This window comes from Rhea americana, unplaced genomic scaffold (genome assembly GCF_003343005.1).
Source record: "Rhea americana isolate MKP2758 unplaced genomic scaffold, rheAme1 scaffold_25, whole genome shotgun sequence".
Taxonomy (NCBI): Eukaryota; Metazoa; Chordata; class Aves; order Rheiformes; family Rheidae; genus Rhea; species Rhea americana.
Window position 1 is genome coordinate 6,998,580 of NW_028186368.1, and position 18,969 is coordinate 7,017,548.

The window sequence follows — 18,969 nt, forward strand, 5'->3', positions numbered from 1 at the left end:
TCGACCAGAATTATTTGGGTATGGCCACATCCTGCCCAAGGCCTTGAAGCTTTTCCAGTCTGCTGGTGAAGTGGACACTATGCTGAGCCCGAGCCGTCATGTTTCTGCTTTATACAGTCTCCAGGGTGGATTTTCAAAAAGCTTTTGTCAAAATCATTCATTAAGGGCCTTTAAGGCAAACTAGGCAAGAGAAAAAGTAAGGAACATCTTTGCCTGGATAAGTAAGTGACTGAAGACATAAAACAGAACAGGAAAACAGTAGGCCTGTCCTCACAGGGGAGTAATGTTTCCAGTGCAGAATCTCAGAGTCTGGGCTGTTTTACATATCCATAAGAAAAGAGTAACAGCAGTGAGGCTAGAAAGTCCATTGAGACAAAGCTATTCAGTGTTGTTAAGGACACTGGTCTATGAAACAGCAAATGAAATTCAATGTACAAGAGGAAAATGAAAATCCTAACTTCACACAGAAAATGATGAGTTTCCACCTGACCATTACAACTCAGAAGAGAAGTCTTGGAGTTTGAAAGAGTTCCATGAAAAAGCCATCTCTGTGCTCAGAAGCAGTCAAAATAAATAATAATAATAAAAATAATAATAATTAAATAAATAAAAGCTTAGAACTGTTGGGCAAAAAAACCCAATCCCATACCAGCGCAGAAATTCATGCTTTGCCTGCACTGCCTGCAATTCTCTTCCTCTCATCTCCCAAAAGATATTTTAGAGCTGAAAATGCTCCAGAGAAAGGCACAAAGTATGATCAAGGACATGGAACAACTTCCATTTGAGAAGTATTTGAGTAAGTCACAAATTTCCAACCTAGCTAAAGATAACTGAACATCATAAGAATACTCAAGAACTGATGGTACACGTTTTTTCCCAATTAAAAAAAAAAACCCAACAACAACAAAAAAAGAGGGAACAAAATGAGCTAGCAGAAGCCAGATTCAAAATAAAACAACACGTAGTTCCTCATGCTGCAAGCAGTAAGCTTCCTCTCCAGACAACAGTCAATGAAAAAATTTACACAGGTTCAAGGAGAAACAGGATAAATGCTTAGAAGAGAGACTTATCGAGGGTTACTAAATAGATAGAAATTTCATCCTGCCACGAAATGCCCTGAAAACTGCTGGAGAGTTCTAAGGGATATGTCACACAGGCTTATTCCATTTTTCTTCTTTTCTCCAGGCATCACAAACATCTACTGCTAAAGTGACTATCCCACACTGGACTAATACTTAATCAAACATCGTATGGCCATCCTTAGGTTCTCAGCCAATGCTGTAAGGGCAGCTGCCTCCTTTCTAGTAAACAGACAGGCAGTTAAATCCATGTGTCACTTGTACGTACATTAGGTTATCCAGACAGAGTAGATTGGGACTTAAGACAGGTTTTTAGAAGTTTAAGTTTGAAAACAGGTCAACTCAGGAAGATTAAATCCTACCGTAAGATAAGCAACCAGCAGCATTGTAAAGAGGTGTTCAGAACCTCTACATTTCACTGCCTAAATCCAACCTCTTATTAGATGAGGGCCCACAGCAACATGAATTCAATTAGCCAGTATCACATTTCAGTCTACTAAAATGAAGCTGTTAATAAAGTGCAGCAAATGGCACTGTTAACAATGAAACAACAAGAGAAAGATATTTCCTCTAAAACTTAAAACCAACATAATCTGTAACACAAAAGGCACAAGCATGCGTATTGTGATGGATTTCTCCTTATACAAACGAAAGAGAATGGAACAAATCCTGAGGGAGCATCCAAAAGAAAATAAAAAAAATAAAAAAAAATAAATAAAAAAAAAAGAAGAAGAAAAAAAGAAAAAGAAAGAAAGGTATTCTGGTACTATTAAAGTATCCTAACACCAGCTACTTACACTTTACAAATTTAAGATCTGGATTTTCAGCTCTTCAGTAGTCTTGCCTCTTTCTCTGGAAACTTCTCTTGTTATCTAAATGTTATATAGGTCCTTATCACTGAAGCTAAAAGCAACATTCTGCCCACATAATTCTCTTGAGTGGTTGGCCCAGGAAGCGTTTTCAGCTTCACAACATCCTCAGAAAAATAATTTCTACTGAAGGTTCTGCAGGAAAATATTACTGGGGACTGCAAAGTGTACAAGGTGTCTACTGTAACTAACAACATTTTGAGATATAAGACTTCTTCAGTAGACCTTAGGGACCAAGAAGAAAACGGGTAAAACACACTTCTCTGCCACAGGTTTTCCTGATAAATTGGCTTTCCATTGACAGATTCTTCTAGCTTCACAAAAACTACAGCCAAGCCCAGCTCAGCTTCTGAACACTTGCTAGTGCTGTATCATAGAACTGTAGTAGCCCGAAGGAAGAAAAGGAGAAGATGGCAAAGAAAATTGGCAATTACAGAAACGAGGCTGCAATGAATCCTCTTCAGTCTGTTCATATAGCAGGAAAAAGACATCAATTGAAGAGTTACTATCAAACAGCACATGCTCTTCTCCAGCAAGATAACACTCTCTTAATTATCAGCAATGAGCCACAGTCTCCTAGGGCCTATCTCACTAACCACAGAGTTGATTCTGCTATACTTACTCAAAGTTTACATACTTACTGTATGGGGAATTCCAACAAAAATAGAAAGAATGACTTGCAGAACAAGACACCATATAGTCTACCATCCAGTCATGATAGAACTGCAATTTCTTTTAAATACTATGAGAATTCCAAAAAACATTTCCTCTTACAGCATAACAACTACTGGAAATGTAAAAGTTAAAAAGAAAAAAAAAAGGGGGGGGAGGGGGAGGGAAAGACCAGAGGACCAAGGGAGAGAGAGGAGCGGAGAAATCCAGATGTATTCTTACTTTGTCCACTTTGAAGGAACATATTAAAATATTTACTTAGCAGGCTTTAAAACATTTGTAGACTATTGTCACATATGCTTCAGAAGTAAACGTGTTGTTCAGACAAATTTCAGATCAGAAAGGCTTTTATACAACAAGCAATGCACACCTATCCATGCTGCATTATTTCTAGTGATTTGATTAAATTTTGTAAAGCTATTGACAACGCTTATATCACTTTTTTTTTTAAGTGAATGAATGTGCTTTTTTGGCATCCAAGTGTAACTGGATTACTGAATATATGGTAACAGAAGTGTCTAATTTGTATTTACCCCTTTGGAAACACTGCTAGCATAATACAAAAAACTTGATTTTTCAATGCTTCTTGTTTTAGGCAATTTTTCTAATGAAAAGCAAGCAGCACTCCAGTATCTACTAGGAGGTAAGACCTCAATTTCTCTTTTATATTGGTACCAAAGAAGCCTTAGCTCTTGAATTTTAGCTTTTTGAATTTCACCTTTTCTCAAGGTGATGCTCTAATTCCTAAGTTAGTAGCTGTCCCAGAGGGGGTTTGTGAATGTCTCTCCCTTTAATCTTGAACCTAAAGATTTTCCATTGAAGCAAATCTACTTTTATTCAAATGGTATAAGGCTGGATTAAATTTGTGATTTAGCTTTGTGCTAAAAAGGAATCAAAACCACCCAGGCCAATAACATCCAATTAGTTCACTTTCAATTCTTCCATACACTATGGTCTCTCAAATATACACAAAGAAATACAGCTGAATGTGAGCACTATCTTTTTTTGACCAATAGTTCTTCATGCTAGTGAAGCAAAAGAGAAACTTAGAGATGAACTTAGTTATCCATTATTAGCAGTTTTTTCAGTGAGGACTCTGATTAGCAGCTCTGAATTCTTATTTGTCAATAGGCAGCCTCTAAGCAATGTGTTCACACCATCAAGTTCTGCTTTTTCAATTAAGGTATTGAAGAATGAAACTGTAACTGATGTGGTATGGATGACAGTAGTAGTTGAAATGGCCATGTCTTCACCTTCCCCATCCTCATACTTTTTGTGATAACTACATTCTTATGATTGACTAAGGAGTTAGCAAATTTAATATATTGTAGTGGCTATCAATTATATGTATTCTACAATAAAATATATATAATATATAAAAACCCAAGTGTTTCAGTAATATTATTTAGGATTTAGGATTTGTTTTGATTTACAAGGGCCCTCCCGTACTTGCCCGAGTTGCTCAAAACTCCACAATAAGACCAAGCTCTGTTCCAAGCACTCATTTATATCCATTCATTTTATAGGCAGCAGCTTATATACAAAAAGAAAATGCAACTGAATCACAAACTCTGCTTAAATTAATGGAACTGGCTGTTTCTGTTGTTGAATTCCATTTCCTTTTTCTATGTCTTATCTTGTTTACAATGATGGGTATAACTAAAACCTCAGGTTTCAAATTCATTAGAATATGGCTTTCAGGTTCAAGTTAAGCCATAATAGTGGTATGGGAATTTATTTCAAGTTACCTGCTAGCAAGTAGCAACAATACCCTCATGAAGGGTATTAATTGAAGGATTTACAGTAACTGTTTTTAAATATAATGGCAAACACACTGATTAACAAGAAGTGATTTTATACACTTAGGGAAAAAATGAAACAAATTTAATAGCTTATAAAAAGTTAGATACTGCAGGGAATCTAAACGATTGAGATCTACCAGAAAGGTGTTTGTCAGTTCATATGGCTGAATAGTTTCATTCCTCAAATGTATCATAATTTCCAACTGAGAAAATAGCGTGAATCTGATCACAGGAAGTCTTAGATACAGAAGAAGAAATATTTCTTAGGCTACACAGGTAGCTGATAGTAAGGAAGTCTGTTTTGGTAGATAACATTCAGCAATTAACAGATACTACAAAAACAATAGAGGTTATTTGGTCCAATGAGCTCTGGTCCAACGGAAAGAGGTAATGTTTTAAAAAATATATTTGGAGAAAGAATTTTTGCCATATTCCAGATTACCATAGCATGGAAAATATTGTTCACTTGGTATGCACACATAAAATGGCAAAGTACTGAAAAATAAAATTACATTATACTGCAAAAGTAGTAATGATTCTGATTTTATACTAGTGTTGATTTTGGCTACTGCTGAGCCAGGAAGAGGTCTCAGGGAGGCTCTTTTCTTTATAATTCATACAAAATTTACATGAAATCATAACTGCATCTTCATTTACACTAGCAGCTATACTACCTAAATCAATGTTACTCATGTTAAAGAATGTATATGTTAATTTAGCACTTGTGTTTGGCATTTCTACAGAAAAACTGGCATGCTTTGTACTATATTCTTACTGTTTTTCATTTTTTGTTTAACTCCTTCTCCCAGTTCTAATTCTAGTTATCCTCCTCTATATATATTACAGTGTTTCACAAGAACACCCCCCCAAAAATTACAATACCATACTGTGCCAAAATTTAGTCAATAGAATCAGAATCAGATTTAAGATTTAGAGGACTGTTTTTACTTAGAAAAACTGTATAGAGCTACAAGAATATATATTAAAATATTTCATATTCTGTAAGCTATTTTATAAAACAAAAAATTAGAACATCTTTACCTACTTAGTTACTTAGCTACTAGTGATAGTTGGAGCCACGGCTCAAGCAATGCTTCTTTAGGAAAAGATCATCCACATTTTTCATAACAACCTTGATGAATGTGGTATTGGACAAGTGCTACAGGTAATCACTCCGCAGAAAGAAAATTTACTTTCTAAAATCTATTTTCTAAAAGAAAAACAAACTCATCAAGACAGAGACAAGATAAGCATAACAAGACCTTGAAAGCTGTTTTCATCCTACAATCTTTCATACTTTGGAAATTTATATATAAATAAGTTACTTCTCTAACCTTATCAAGAAACATAATAAATAGCAAAACACAAACAATCAGCTATGTTGAGTATACACAAAGAAATTCTCTGCTGACAGGGAGGAAAGATATACGGCTGAAAGACCTTTGAAAATAAGCTGCTTAAGAAACAGCTTAACAGTGACAGTTACAAGTATAAGGTTTGTACAGAATATTCACATCCATTAGGTTCACTTCAGAGAATAACTTCTTTTAAAAATTGAACATGCTCACTGTGGAAAAAGCAGAATATTACTGACAATTTAAAATCTAATCTAGTTAATTCACATAATCCTGATCATCCGGATTACATGAAAAATCTCCATCATTCTGAGAAAAATCAAGTCCTGTGACTATAAACTTACTGAAATGAAAAATAAGAAGGGAGAAAGGAGTTGTTAAGATTGGAAAACTGATGCATCTTGTACAAAAAATTCTTAAACTTATATAATCACCTGCCAAAACTACAAATGCCTACTAATAAAGTCATGCAGTAACATTTAATTTCGCTCCCAGAGGTTAAAATAAATAAATAAATGATGAAAAACCAGTTAGCTTGTCAGAGCTATCACAGTGCATATATCAGCACTAGCTCAACCTTGTCTCACTGAGACAAACAGCAAATTACAGCATGTCACACAGTTTGCCTAAAATGAGGTTTGCTGCTTAGAAAAGAATTCATAAAAAATATATTTACTATTCTTTACATGAGTCTTTTATGGTGTGAAGGTGGCTACTGTATTCTCTACTTTACTTTGAAAGAAGAGGTCCTTCAGGAGATACTATACAGAAAACAATTTGAAAATCCTAATTTTCAAGTGCCTAATCTTTCAACTTAATTGTATTTTTACTGTAGTTTTTGTATGCAATTTCCAAGTTTTTTTTTTCTTTTTCCTTTTTGTAAAGGAAAAAAAGCATAACATTATTACGTACAAAATGCAACAAACCCCCAAATCAGATGCTATGCTCAGATACGCCGAAGTTGAAGCACAGGTGGAACTGCAGGACTAGTTATACTAACTGGCAGAAGAAACAGCCCACTGTTATTCTGGAAGGCTGGCCAAAGCCAGTATATTCTGGTACTTGCTGAAGCACAGAGTAGGCATCTGTATTGTCTTACAAAACACAATGAAGATTACATCACCAGACTACACCTACAAAGAAAAACTGGCAATGAAGCAACCTAAGGTTGACCTTCTCCTCTCCCTCTACATACAACAGCTCCAACACCTGCACCACAGTCTGTAATATAGCCCTCATTGAGTCATCCTTCTATGAAAAATGTGCTAACATTTTAGGAGTAAAATGAAGAGAAAAGTGGCAATTTGAAGAAAACATGTTGCTCAGCTCTGAATTAGTTTTCAAGTAATACAGAAAGCTAATTCTCTGTCACTAGTAATTCCAGTAACAGATATCAAATGAATAGAAACAGAAATTTAAAAGCAGCATCAGGAACTAATTTACAAAAGACACTACAAAAATTTGATCATCAACAAGAACAACGGTTGGTTCATCAACATTTGCAAAACTGGGTAAGTTCCCAATAACTACTATGATAATTACAGCATATCATATCATGAATCACAAGATCTAACTTTTTAAAAAATACTAACAGGAACTGATACTCTAAAATGGACATATTTAAACTGACTTCTTCTCTTCAAGAAAAGAATTTCAGCAGTAGCTACATCTAAGTCAACGCAGACACAGAATGTGCCGAAACCCATAAAAGGGCTCTGCAGAAAGCAAGCATCCAATATCTTGTACAAGCTGTTTTTTTACACACGCTAAAAAAGAGAAAGATAAAAATTCATACTGATACATGCTGATAGAGCCCTGTGAAGCACTCAAATTTCTTTGGTAATCTGTGAGATTATGAGGACCGAATTGCAGCCCCTTCATACAGAATGAGAGGTAGATTGGTGTTGTGGTCAGGTCTAAGAGCCATGGAAGTTAGAAGTTAGGTAAGGCAAGCTCTGTGTCATGTACTTTTGCAGTGTTGTCATCTCAAAATTTTATTCAAGACAACCTCAACATCTGAAGCTCCTGTGCTTACAGGAAAAAAAGCCCACAAAAATAAAGAGCAAGTTTCTCATGACGAGGCTGGAAGATCTGCAAGGTTTTTCCATGAATTCCTCCAAGAAAATCCAGAAAAAACTAATGGTAGAAATTATCTTGTCCAATTTTAACAACTAAATTTGAAGCACCTAAATCTAGTCTTTATGAGCAGTGGAGAGAGATATAGAGCTTCTAGATGATGACTCATTTCATGCTTAAATAAATCTTCTATCATTCTCTATCATCCTCTGGAAGTGCCTGTTTCTCTTTGCTGACTCAAAATGACACCAAAGCTTTATTCAGTCTTGGAAATCTAACTGTCAGATAGCTCAAGTTGGGCAAGTTTTGCTCAGACATAAAAACAATAATAATCTGTTTAAATACAAAATTACTACTTTTAAATCAACATTTGACTTTTTTAATGATCAGAATCAGGAACATGGTGAGTATTACTTCTTTGCCATCTTCTTACAGAAAATAAATCTCATTCTACAATTTTCTAAGAAATCTTTTGTCCGTTAATAACAGAAATTGTTCAGCTGATTTCAGAAAGCAAGAGTTCCATATTTTTAGCAAATACATGAAGTCTGAAGAATACATCCTACCAAATTATAACTGTTCTGAGGCAGATCAAATTGCTAAATGCTGCATAAATCATTCTCTCAATATTTTCAATATAAATGATTTATGTTACAATTAGTAATTTCACCTATTATGAAACTTTTTCTTTCCCATAGGGCAGAAAGACTGTAATTTGCAATAACCATTCAGCAGATACCGAGTAACTCAAYTGGAAAAAAACAGTGACAATATGGTGAGTCTCAGTGCCCCAAATCTCAAGGTCAGGCAATAAGYGACTAAAGCAGGAGCTGTTTCTGTTACCCTGCTGGAACAAACGGCACAGCTGCCCACTCTGTGATGTTTCTATGCACTGGATATAATGAGCTCTGGAAGGAACATACGTCACAGGTGTGGAGGAATAGTATGCTAAAGTATTTCAGCCAAACCAGAACAACAGCCCTGTAGGATATYTACCATTAGCAAATATATGTACCACTTGCTACAGCTACAGAGCTTCAAAATCCCACCTTTTCTGTGCACTAGGGCAAAGAGGACGAGCAGAGGAAAGAAACAATTGGTGCTACAGCACGCTGGGCACCATGATAAAACAATATTCAATATTAACAGCTATGAGAGTACAAAGCATAGAGTAACACAATGCAGAAGTATACAGACAAGCTCAAAAAATGAGCAATCAATTCGCTCAAAGTCATCATGATGAATGCAACATCGAGTCAACAGTAAGTCTTAAATCTATAGAATAACCTAAATATCAATTCTAATGATGAGAGAGAGCGCGAGTGCAAGACAGAGAAATTAAGAGTACAGTACAGTTGCCATAAACTGTACTACTATTCTAACAGAACAAAGAGGTCAATATAAAGAGGTCTASCATTACAATTATGGCATTGGTAAAATATTAAATAAATTTACTTTAGACTTACTACAGCGTTCAGCATTTTGAACGCATTACAGTATAATGAAGGTTTGTAGCACTGCTTATTTCAAAGAATGTTCTTCTTATTAGAAAACTCCCTCTTACAGTTACTTCAATTTTTATCATTTGGATGCAAGTTTTCCATGCTGAGTATCTAATATTGACAGATTTCCCATGGAATAGTTTACATTTCAGAATTATTTGCATCTGAAAAAGCTTTCATGCTCAAAACTTACTAGTGCCTCTTCTCCGAGAGAGGCCATTGCCATCCCTACAGAAGTTCACTCTCAAGCCTATATAAACTATATTTGTTCATATTTAAATTTCCTCTCCCCATCTTCCCACACAGTAATCACAAGTGGCCAAACTGCTTGAGGTCTGGAATATAATCTTCCTCTTTCAGACTTGATTGGGGTATAAAATCCGCAGAAAGATGTGCACTCCCTTTCTCCATTGTAAAAGAAAAACACATGATTAAATCATAAATAAAGATTTTAAAAGTAATTACATTATTAATATTTTTACTTGCATTTCTTTCCTATTGCAGTATGTGCAATAATCCCCAAATTTCCTCAGGTTTAAATTTAAACCTTCCTCAATACGAAATCCACAACTATTCCTCAACCACTTTCGGGATCATTTTTAATGTTAGTTTAAGAAAACATAAAGTCTTTGGACTTACTCGGAAGTAGTCACTGCAAGCTGCAAGGACTGCTTTATGTGCGTGGAATTTCTGCTCTTCAGCGATAAGGGTGATATCACAAAGTATGCCATCGCTTCTTTGCTGATTCAGGGCTGCTAAGACAGCATCATTATGAGAGCTGGACTGGCAAAGCCTCTGACCTGTCAACATTTCCTGAACACTGAAAATGTAAAGAGGGGTGGGGGGGGGGGGAAAGAAGGTGAAAGATTTTATCAACAATTGTAGGAAATAAGTAGATTTTATCATCAGAATGTAAGAACTTTTTGCAAGACAAGATTGTTCTTTCTTGTCCAGAACTGCCAAGAGTCACAAACTCTCTCAGACAAAAACTTATATATGGTATATAAACACAAGAAAAGCTTGGTGTAACAAAATATTRTGAAAAATGATTGTATACTCAAATTTGAAAGCCTCGGCTGTTCTGATTTTCAGTTACTGCACCAGAAGTCAGCTGGACTCTGTAGGATTAATTCAGATTCATATTAGTGTTAAATAAGAGAAGAATGAAGCCTAAAGTCCTTAYGAGTTTCTCTATGGGGCAACAGAAAAACAACTGTAAGCAGCTAAAATTGATTCATTAGTGGAAAGGAGCATATACATATGTAACTAGTCCTACTAAAAAGAATGACCTTTAGTCTTACTTGGCCTATTTAAGTTTGATCCTTGCAAACTGTTTGACATTCTCTTACCTGACTTTTTCAAAAGCTGAGACCAAAGACATCACTTCTGAAAGAAGGATATCCAAAGTGGAGTTAAAGAGGAATAGGAATACAGAGGAATTCTGTATTCACACATGGACATACTCTATGCTTTCAAAAGAAGAAACCCAAACAATTCTTTCCTAGTTCTGTTTGTGTAATCTCACTTATATTTTAATTGACAACTATTATGAAATGTAATCTTTTAAAATGCAAGGGAGTTACTTCCAGCAATTATTTCCCTTTAGTAATTTCTATAATAAATTAACTAAATCAAATCAAGTTGTATTATTTTAGGTAGGCAATGCCAGGTTCAACTTGCTGTATTAAAAAATAAAAAGATGAAGTTAATACAATTGTATTTTTTCTGCCGCCTTCTTCATCACCAACAATAAAGAATCTAAAAGCAAAGGCTAACTGTCAGTTTTATCACTGATTTATAGAGAACTGCAGAATAAACCCTGAAGTTTCCCCGTTCTGTATTAACTGGAACAATATGGAGGTTTATAAAGGAAAAGACTATAACAAAACCAGAAGATTAACTGTGCAAATATTATATTTAAATCCGGTTTCTCTTTATATRCATTTTTATTAGCCTCCCTCCCAGTGCCGTGAACCAAGCCCTTCATTACTCTTGCTTTTGTCACAGTCATCCAGAGATGAAAGCATTTCATTTTGTGTCAAATGACTATTTCATTCAAAATAAAACAATCTAGAGTGAAAAGGTGGAACAGTAATTCTGATGAAAATAAAATAAAACTACTATTTTTAAATTCAGCTTATTTTTTTAATTTCAAATGCTTTCTTCAATTCAATGACCAATTGAAAAAAAAATCATCTGTCTTTATCCTTTATCATAACAACATATGTAGAACATACACCCATACAAGGCAGTTTGAACAGATTTTATGAATCAGAAAGCACTCTTTATCCAGAATTATTTGGTTACTTTGTCTAGTAACCTAAACTGTACCTAAACCGTCAGTGCTCAACAGCTACAAAATACAAAGAACTACTGATTCTCTTCTAGTGTAACAGCATGGCTGGAAAAAGAGGACTGAAGCGGAATGACCCTTTGCTCAAGTACTATTATCCAGATCTCCAAGTTTCCAGTTCAGTCCATGAATGTTAACTGCTCTGTAAAACACACCAACTAGCAGCATATCAGATTAGTGGAAGGTTCTGCAGAAAAGCAACTGGACGAATAAGCTTTGCTCAGTATTTTGCATGCAAGTGCTTCCAGAAACTAATTAAGTTTTATTGATAATAATACCAATTTCTCTGCCAAGACAATAGGCAATACAAATAAAGGAAAAGGACTAGCAACTACATGGGTGATTAAGACTTCATAAGAGGAAAAAGAAAAAGAATGGGAGATTCTGTAAGGTTGAATGATGAGTTTGGAGAGAATGCTTAGAAACCATTTCACAGAACATGGAAGAACTCCCTATRCCCTGAATACTGGAACACTGTACACATCAAAAATGATCACTAGTTACCAGCTGCATGAATGTAAAATGTCAATTGCTCCCACAATCAAAAATTCCAAGTATAGACTAGGGCATAAGCAAGATGACATATGAAGGGACTGGAAGACCTAAATCAGTCACAGGTGTCCCARGCATACTTCCCTTTGCAAGAGATGAATGACAAAAGAAAGCAATCTGTTGCAGGTTATAGCATAGAAATGTACTAACTAATATGAATATCTAATGAACAAAACTACAACTTTCACATTTTTAGTATCTGTTAACTGATGCTTTGGTAAATGTCATGCTAAATGTGAATAATATTCTGCATGCTATAGAATACCATACCTGATATACCTCTCAGATGGCATCTTTCAGTTTTGCTCTTCTGAATATCAAAGCTTATAATCCTGCAGAGAAAGCAGCAAGCACTCCAGCTAGAGAGACAGAAAGGAGAGGCACATTAAAATTCAAGGCATACACAGCCTCAGTCTTAAAGATCAATATTTTCAGGAGGTATAATTCAAGAGCAACTTTTTCCAATTCATCTGTTTCTGAAGACAGAACAAAGTTTCACATTCAGCTAATCTATATTGGCTAGATTGATTGTAGACTGAAATTGGCCTTTCCTCTAGTCTTTTTTTTAGGAGATCACACTCCACTATCCAAATTTCCTGCACCTACTACCCTTGAGGTAGCTCTCTTTTCTGCAAACTCAAGGACAAATACTACTTAAACAAGGTGGAAGAGCAGCGAGGGAAGTATCTTCCCATTAAATCAATCTGAAGAGCAGGCAAGAGGTACCTCTGTGAATAATATAGCTATAAAATCTTGTATCTCTTACAGTGCCATCTAAAGGGCTTTTCTGGGCTCCAACAGTTTTGCCATGCACCTAAACTCATGCTTTGATTATATTAACTTTTCCTAAAAACACAACTTGAAAACAAACCTCATGAAGTTCAACACAGGCAAGTGCAGGGTCCTGCACCTAGGGAGGAATAAGTCCATGCACCAGTTCAGGCTGGGGGCTGAGCCGCTGGAAAGCAGCTCTGCAGAGAAAGAYCTTGGAGTGCTGGTGGACAACAAGTTGACCACGAGCCACCAATGTGCCCTTGTGGCCAAGAAGGCCAATGGTCTCYTGGGGTGCATTAGGAAGTATCATCAGCAGGTCAAAGGGGGTGATACTCCCCCCTACTCAGCCCTGATGAGGCCTCACCTCGAGTACTGTGTCCAGTTCTGGGCTCCCCAATACAAGAGAAACATGGAGCTACTGGAAAGAGACCAGCATAGGGCTACAAAGATGATCAGAGGGCTGGAGCATCTGCCCTMTGAGGAATGGCTGTGAGAGCTGGGCCTCTTCAGCCTGGGGAAGAGAAGACTGAGGGGGGATCTTCTCAATGTGTACAAGCACCTGAAGGGAGGGTGTCAAGGGGACGGGGACAAACTCTTTTCAGTTGTCCCCTGTGACAGGACAAGAGGCAATGGGCAAAAACTGTACCACAGGAAGTTCAGCCTGACCGTGAGCGGGAATTTCTTCACTGTGAGGGTGACAGAGGACTGGCACAGGTTGCCCAGAGAGGTTGTGGAGTCTCCATTTCTGGAGAGATTCAAAACCCGCCTGAACGTGATCCTGTGTGGTGTGCTCTAGGTGACCCTGCTTGATCAGGGGGTTTGGACTAGATGATCTCCAGAGGTCCCTTCCAACCTCAACCATTCTGTGATTCTGTAAGGATAACTGTATACTCCAAAATACAACTCCATCTTCTCCATAGCAATATCCTTGAACTTACTAAGCAGTGCTTTGACCAAATACCACAGTCAACTTGGGTATACATATTAAAAAAAAAAAAAAAAAACTTTCTGCAAATACAAACAGATTTTTTTAAAGGTAAAATATTAAAATCAATGTACCAGTGAACCCACACTGCTTAAGCAATGGCTACTGAAGATAGTTTTTGTGATAAAAATGATGCTTTAGCAGAATTATTTCAAGATTTACACAGAAGGCATCCAAGGCAACTGGAATGAGAGAACTTCAGTTACACTTGGGACTTTCATAATAGCATTTTTTTTAAATCAATGAGGAAAATGAAATACAGGAAAGAAAGTAATTCTAATTAAACCTCAGAACTACATGACTGCAGAATATGAACTGGATTAAGGCACAGGGGAAGGGAGATGGAAATCAAAACCAAACTAGCATGTAGTCTGGTTTATCACTGAAAATAATTTTCATGCTGCAAAATTCACTATTTCCCCTCCAATTAAATAATAAGCCTTTTTCAGATGACATAACCAAAATTATAGAGACATTTAAGCCACAGTTCAGATCACAACAGAATTAATTCAATAATTAAACTCTTCGTTTTACATTTAAGGTCTACGAAACTAGGGCTTTTTCCTAAGTGTTTTATCTTACAAAAGCATAAATTACATATTAGTAATAGAGACCAGTCTACTAATAATGCCTGAAAACATACACATTTTTTCTATATAATTTAAGTTTATATGAAATAAGTATCACATGAGATGGTTCATCAGTAATTTYTGCATGTTTGCTTTATGTGAACAACTGAGTTAACAATCAGTCTTAATGTGATCTCATTTATGGAATACGATAAGCATTATTTTTTGTTGATAAGTGAGAAATTAAGTGATTTGAAAATCCAGATTTTAAATGTGTTATTTAAAAAATAAGATAACGTCTGTCCAAAAATGAGCTCTCTCTCTACTATGGTAATTACATCTTAAGTATTATTTATTAAATTATTCCTCCCTCCTGAGATGCTCATTCCTTCCATGCCCTCTGCATTGTGTTGGCAAAACCATTTCTGTGGCTGTTCAATGAAACAGAGCAGAAAGCCACTACACTTAAGTTGTGCACTCAAACACACACACTAGGAAATAAAGGGTGTAACTCCTTGTATAATATTAGTTTTACACATTGTGCATTCATCGTGTTCTGAATGAGACAGCTATCCTGCTCAGGTGGGGGAAGGGAAAAAGAAAAAGCCAGTATGTGTTTAGGGACTCTTCATTAAAGAAAGGCTAAAGAAAGGGGACTGCTGCCTACCTAGAAGTCAGAAAACTCCCTTTGAATGAAGCTGTATCATTTCTGGGCTTCAGCCACCTACAGAGCAGAAGTCTCTCCCAGTGCACTGGGCTGCTCCTTCCTCCAAGTCCTTTGCTGCGCTCTGAGCTACCTTTGCAGTTCTATACAAGGCGCTACATTGCCGCAGGCAAGCTGGGAATCTGCCATTAAAACAATCTACACTTTCCTGAAACTTTGAAAAACTGACGAATAGCATTTTGAGGAAATCAAAATGTGACAAATTTTCCAAGTTCAGTCCAATATGATTTTCAGGATGTAAAACATATATATATATATATATATTTTTTTTGAAGTGAGAAGGGATTTGCTTCTGCAAATAAGGCCAATATACCCAAAATATCCTTGCAGTTGCTGAGATCCCTACAGGGATCATACACAAGCCCTCACTGGGAGCAGATGCTGCATACCTGCTCTTTAACAATCCGCACTAGGAGGAAAGTAGTGGAGCAGACTGCTGAGAGTCTTTTCGGAGCATCTCAGAGGGGAATGAAGCAGCTGTTGCTTCACTCTCCCGAGGCAGCTCCTACTGCTTCAGGCCAGCTCACATAGCGACAGGAAGATCTACTTCCCTTTCTGGAAAGATACGGGTTCTTCATCTCCTCATACAAGGCAAGAAGGTTGGGAACTGTCAAACTGGAGGCCTTTGCACTAGTGCCACTTAAGGAGATCTTCATCCACATTAATCACATTATCACAATAAGGTTGCTGGTATTTACCACTAAACTTGGCTAAACAGTATTGCAGCAAAGCATAATTTTTGCTATAAACTCCTCCAGTATGTGAAAAGCCTTCTGGTTTGCCCTCCTTCAGCTTTTACTTTGGATTGAGAAAGCAAGGCATTTTTATCTAGTTCCACATTATTTAAAAGAACACTGCCCTTCAACAATCAGTTTTAAAATTATTCAAACCAGCTAGCAAAAACCCAAGGATTTAAGCCAAGGTTTTAATCACATTTCATATGTCTAGCTTTAGTTTTCTTCCTAAACAGAAGTTGAGCCTCACTTGTCAGTGACCAGTAACAAAAATGCTGATTTGTAAAAACTTCCCACTAAATGTGAATTTTTCTTGAATGAGTATAGATAATGCATCTTCCTACTTTGTAATTATTTCATTTAGATACATTTATGAAGATTCTTAAGTCTGCCTCACAAATTACGTTAGAAAATGGTGAATGAACATTACTTTTCTTAATTTTGCAATGTTTCAAACTAAATTAGATAGAAACTTATTAAAATTCACACATACAATTAAGTTAATAAGCCTTCAACTGATGAATGAACAAAGAATTCAAAATAGATTTTGCATTTTCTATTAATGAAGAGGTATCTCTATTTTATAAATCAAAATCATTTTTTCTAAACACCAGACTGTCACAATTTTAAAAACAGTTAGTCTCCTCCTCTTACTCTCAAGTGTGAAAATAAAAATGAGCTGGGGAAAAAGTGCAAGAAAAATTATTTATCTTTCTTTCCTTGAAGTCACTCCTTTTTAAGTATTAAAAAAACAATTCCATTCAAAGTACATTTTTTACTTTAAGTTAGAAAAACGTAAAATAATATCCACTAGGTGTGAAATAAGCACAGTGGTGCAGAAGCATCATATTACTCTTTCCTGTAGAACAGCAAAATTTTAAACCAGATGTATCATGAAGATAAAGCATTTGGACTCCATGAAATGTTATTTCCTCCCTCTTACTAACTTCAAATACATGGTTTAAATTCGGCCTTCATGCAGTCTTGAAAGTCTTTATTTAAAAAAGAAAATTAAGCATTTAAAAAGCCATCAGAAGTACATTACATGAATTTCCTCACAGAATGAGTTCTCAGTATGTCCGGAAAGAACCAGCCATGGGCTCAGAATAAGAAAATTAAAATATATCCATGGCAATTTTCCATCCTGGTTTAGATCCTTATTCACAGAGATGCTCGTTTTGTCTTTAGAGTATTCTGGCTTTAAATAAATCAGAATAAATCTGTCTTTCAAGCCATACTTATCTCTCTCCCACAATAAAAATTGTTAAGTCTCTTCAGAAAYAAAACTATCTATGCTTACTGTTCCCAGACAATTTAGCATAGTGTTATTTTCTAATTCTAATTAGAGCCTGCTAAATTAATTTGTGGAAAGAGTAATATTTGACAAGTTTGATTGCATACTCACTCTTCTCAGTATGTTAACATATTTTCCCCCCTTTCCCAGGTGATGCTGCTCTGCCCTTTTTTCCTCTAATGTCTCTAAGACTCCAAAGATTAGACTTTAATTGCATAAAGAAATTTCCAAGAATGTCATGACTGTAAGGAAAACTTTGTAACTGCCTAAAGTTGACAGTGAATCCATAACTTGAGCTCAATTACAAGTTTCTCACAGAACCTTCACCTATGATTTAGTGCCTGAATATAGTGGCTTCCAAGAGAAAGCATTCATAATATTGGAAAAAGGAAAAAAAAAAAAAAAAAAAAAAAAAAAAAAAAAAAAAAAAGATTGAAGAAAACTGGATGCCAAGGGAGAAAGGAAAAAAAAAGAACAAAAAGAACAACTGGATTTGTTTGGAAAAAACAAGGCATAAAACAACCAAGAAAATATTCAGTAAAAGCAATTCTAAAATAAAAATACAGTAAGAAAAAAAAATCAACGTTTCACTTCTGAGTGGTTACAAACTATTCTCCTGTCAGACTGGACAGGACATCACTTATCTGCAGAGTATCAACTATAGTTAATTAGAAAGGTTATATTTATTGTCCATCACTACCAAAATACCAGCTGACTTTACAAACTGTTAAGATAAACTATAAAGGATGTATGGGCAGCATCATAATTTAATATCTATATTTATATGTATATTTTCCCTACATACATCAATATTCAGAATATTTCTTTTCTGACGATACAAAGGAGTACAAGGCTGTTGGTCATCTGGATAACCTGAGGCATATTTTATATGCTCTCCTACTTAAACATGAGGTTGCAGTGTTCTGTTGACAAAACCATATGCAGTCATGTAACTGAACATAGTCTCTTACTACATACGAACAAGGAAAGAGACCTGCAGTTCCACTGGAAATCACACGTTTTGAACTCACTGACCTTCAAGAATTCACTTCTTTCCAAGAGGTGTGTTTAACATTTTTATTTTTAAAAAGAAAAGATCTATTGTATATAACTGTAATAATCATACTTTTGTGCATTACCAGCTTAATTTTTCAGAACCATTCACTACTACTACTATGATTTAAACTACAGTACCAATTACGCACCTGGCAAGAGGAGAAAGCCCTTCCTTACAAACAGCTGACCCACATGTCAGGGTTGGGAGGGCAATACTAAAATTTAATTTCTCACCCTTCTGAAGGCCAGGCAACAAATATGCAAAGCACTCTCAAAGAGAAATATCTAAACCAGACATTGCGTCCACAGTCATTATGAAGGGTCAGGGGAAAGCTTTCTGGCATTTTTAGTTTTAATGCACACTGCTGCTGGCACAATCCTAACCCTTCAGTGTTGCCAAGTATGCTTTCAGTATCTTTCCCATAAAGCTCAAGAAAAGACAGGACAGCTTTTAAATAGTTCGTAATTCATTTTTTCATTTGGAATTTAATTTGTACTAAGTTTCACTGGATACAAAAAAATCCTCTTCTCCAACCCAAGCCCTTTCCTTCTGGGAAATTTGATAAATTTGTT

The 18,969-nt window shown here is 35.8% G+C and overlaps 1 protein-coding gene across 3 annotated transcripts in view; it reads right to left on the reverse strand.

Moving 5' to 3' along the window:
* The window catches only part of KLHL32 (kelch like family member 32), a 116,125-nt gene that overhangs the window by 90,568 nt on the left and 6,588 nt on the right, over positions 1-18,969 (reverse strand). For 2 of the 3 annotated variants that reach the window (XM_085306952.1, XM_085306951.1), the window contains exons 3-4: positions 12,531-12,619; positions 9,995-10,175 (exon numbers count right to left, since the gene is read on the reverse strand). In XM_085306952.1, coding sequence (XP_085163078.1) covers positions 9,995-10,175; positions 12,531-12,553 — 204 coding nt within the window. In that variant the 5' untranslated portion in view covers positions 12,554-12,619. Of the gene's footprint in view, positions 1-9,994; positions 10,176-10,412; positions 10,474-12,530; positions 12,620-18,969 lie in introns of those variants that run through there. The other variant, XM_085306953.1, reaches the window with a different exon arrangement.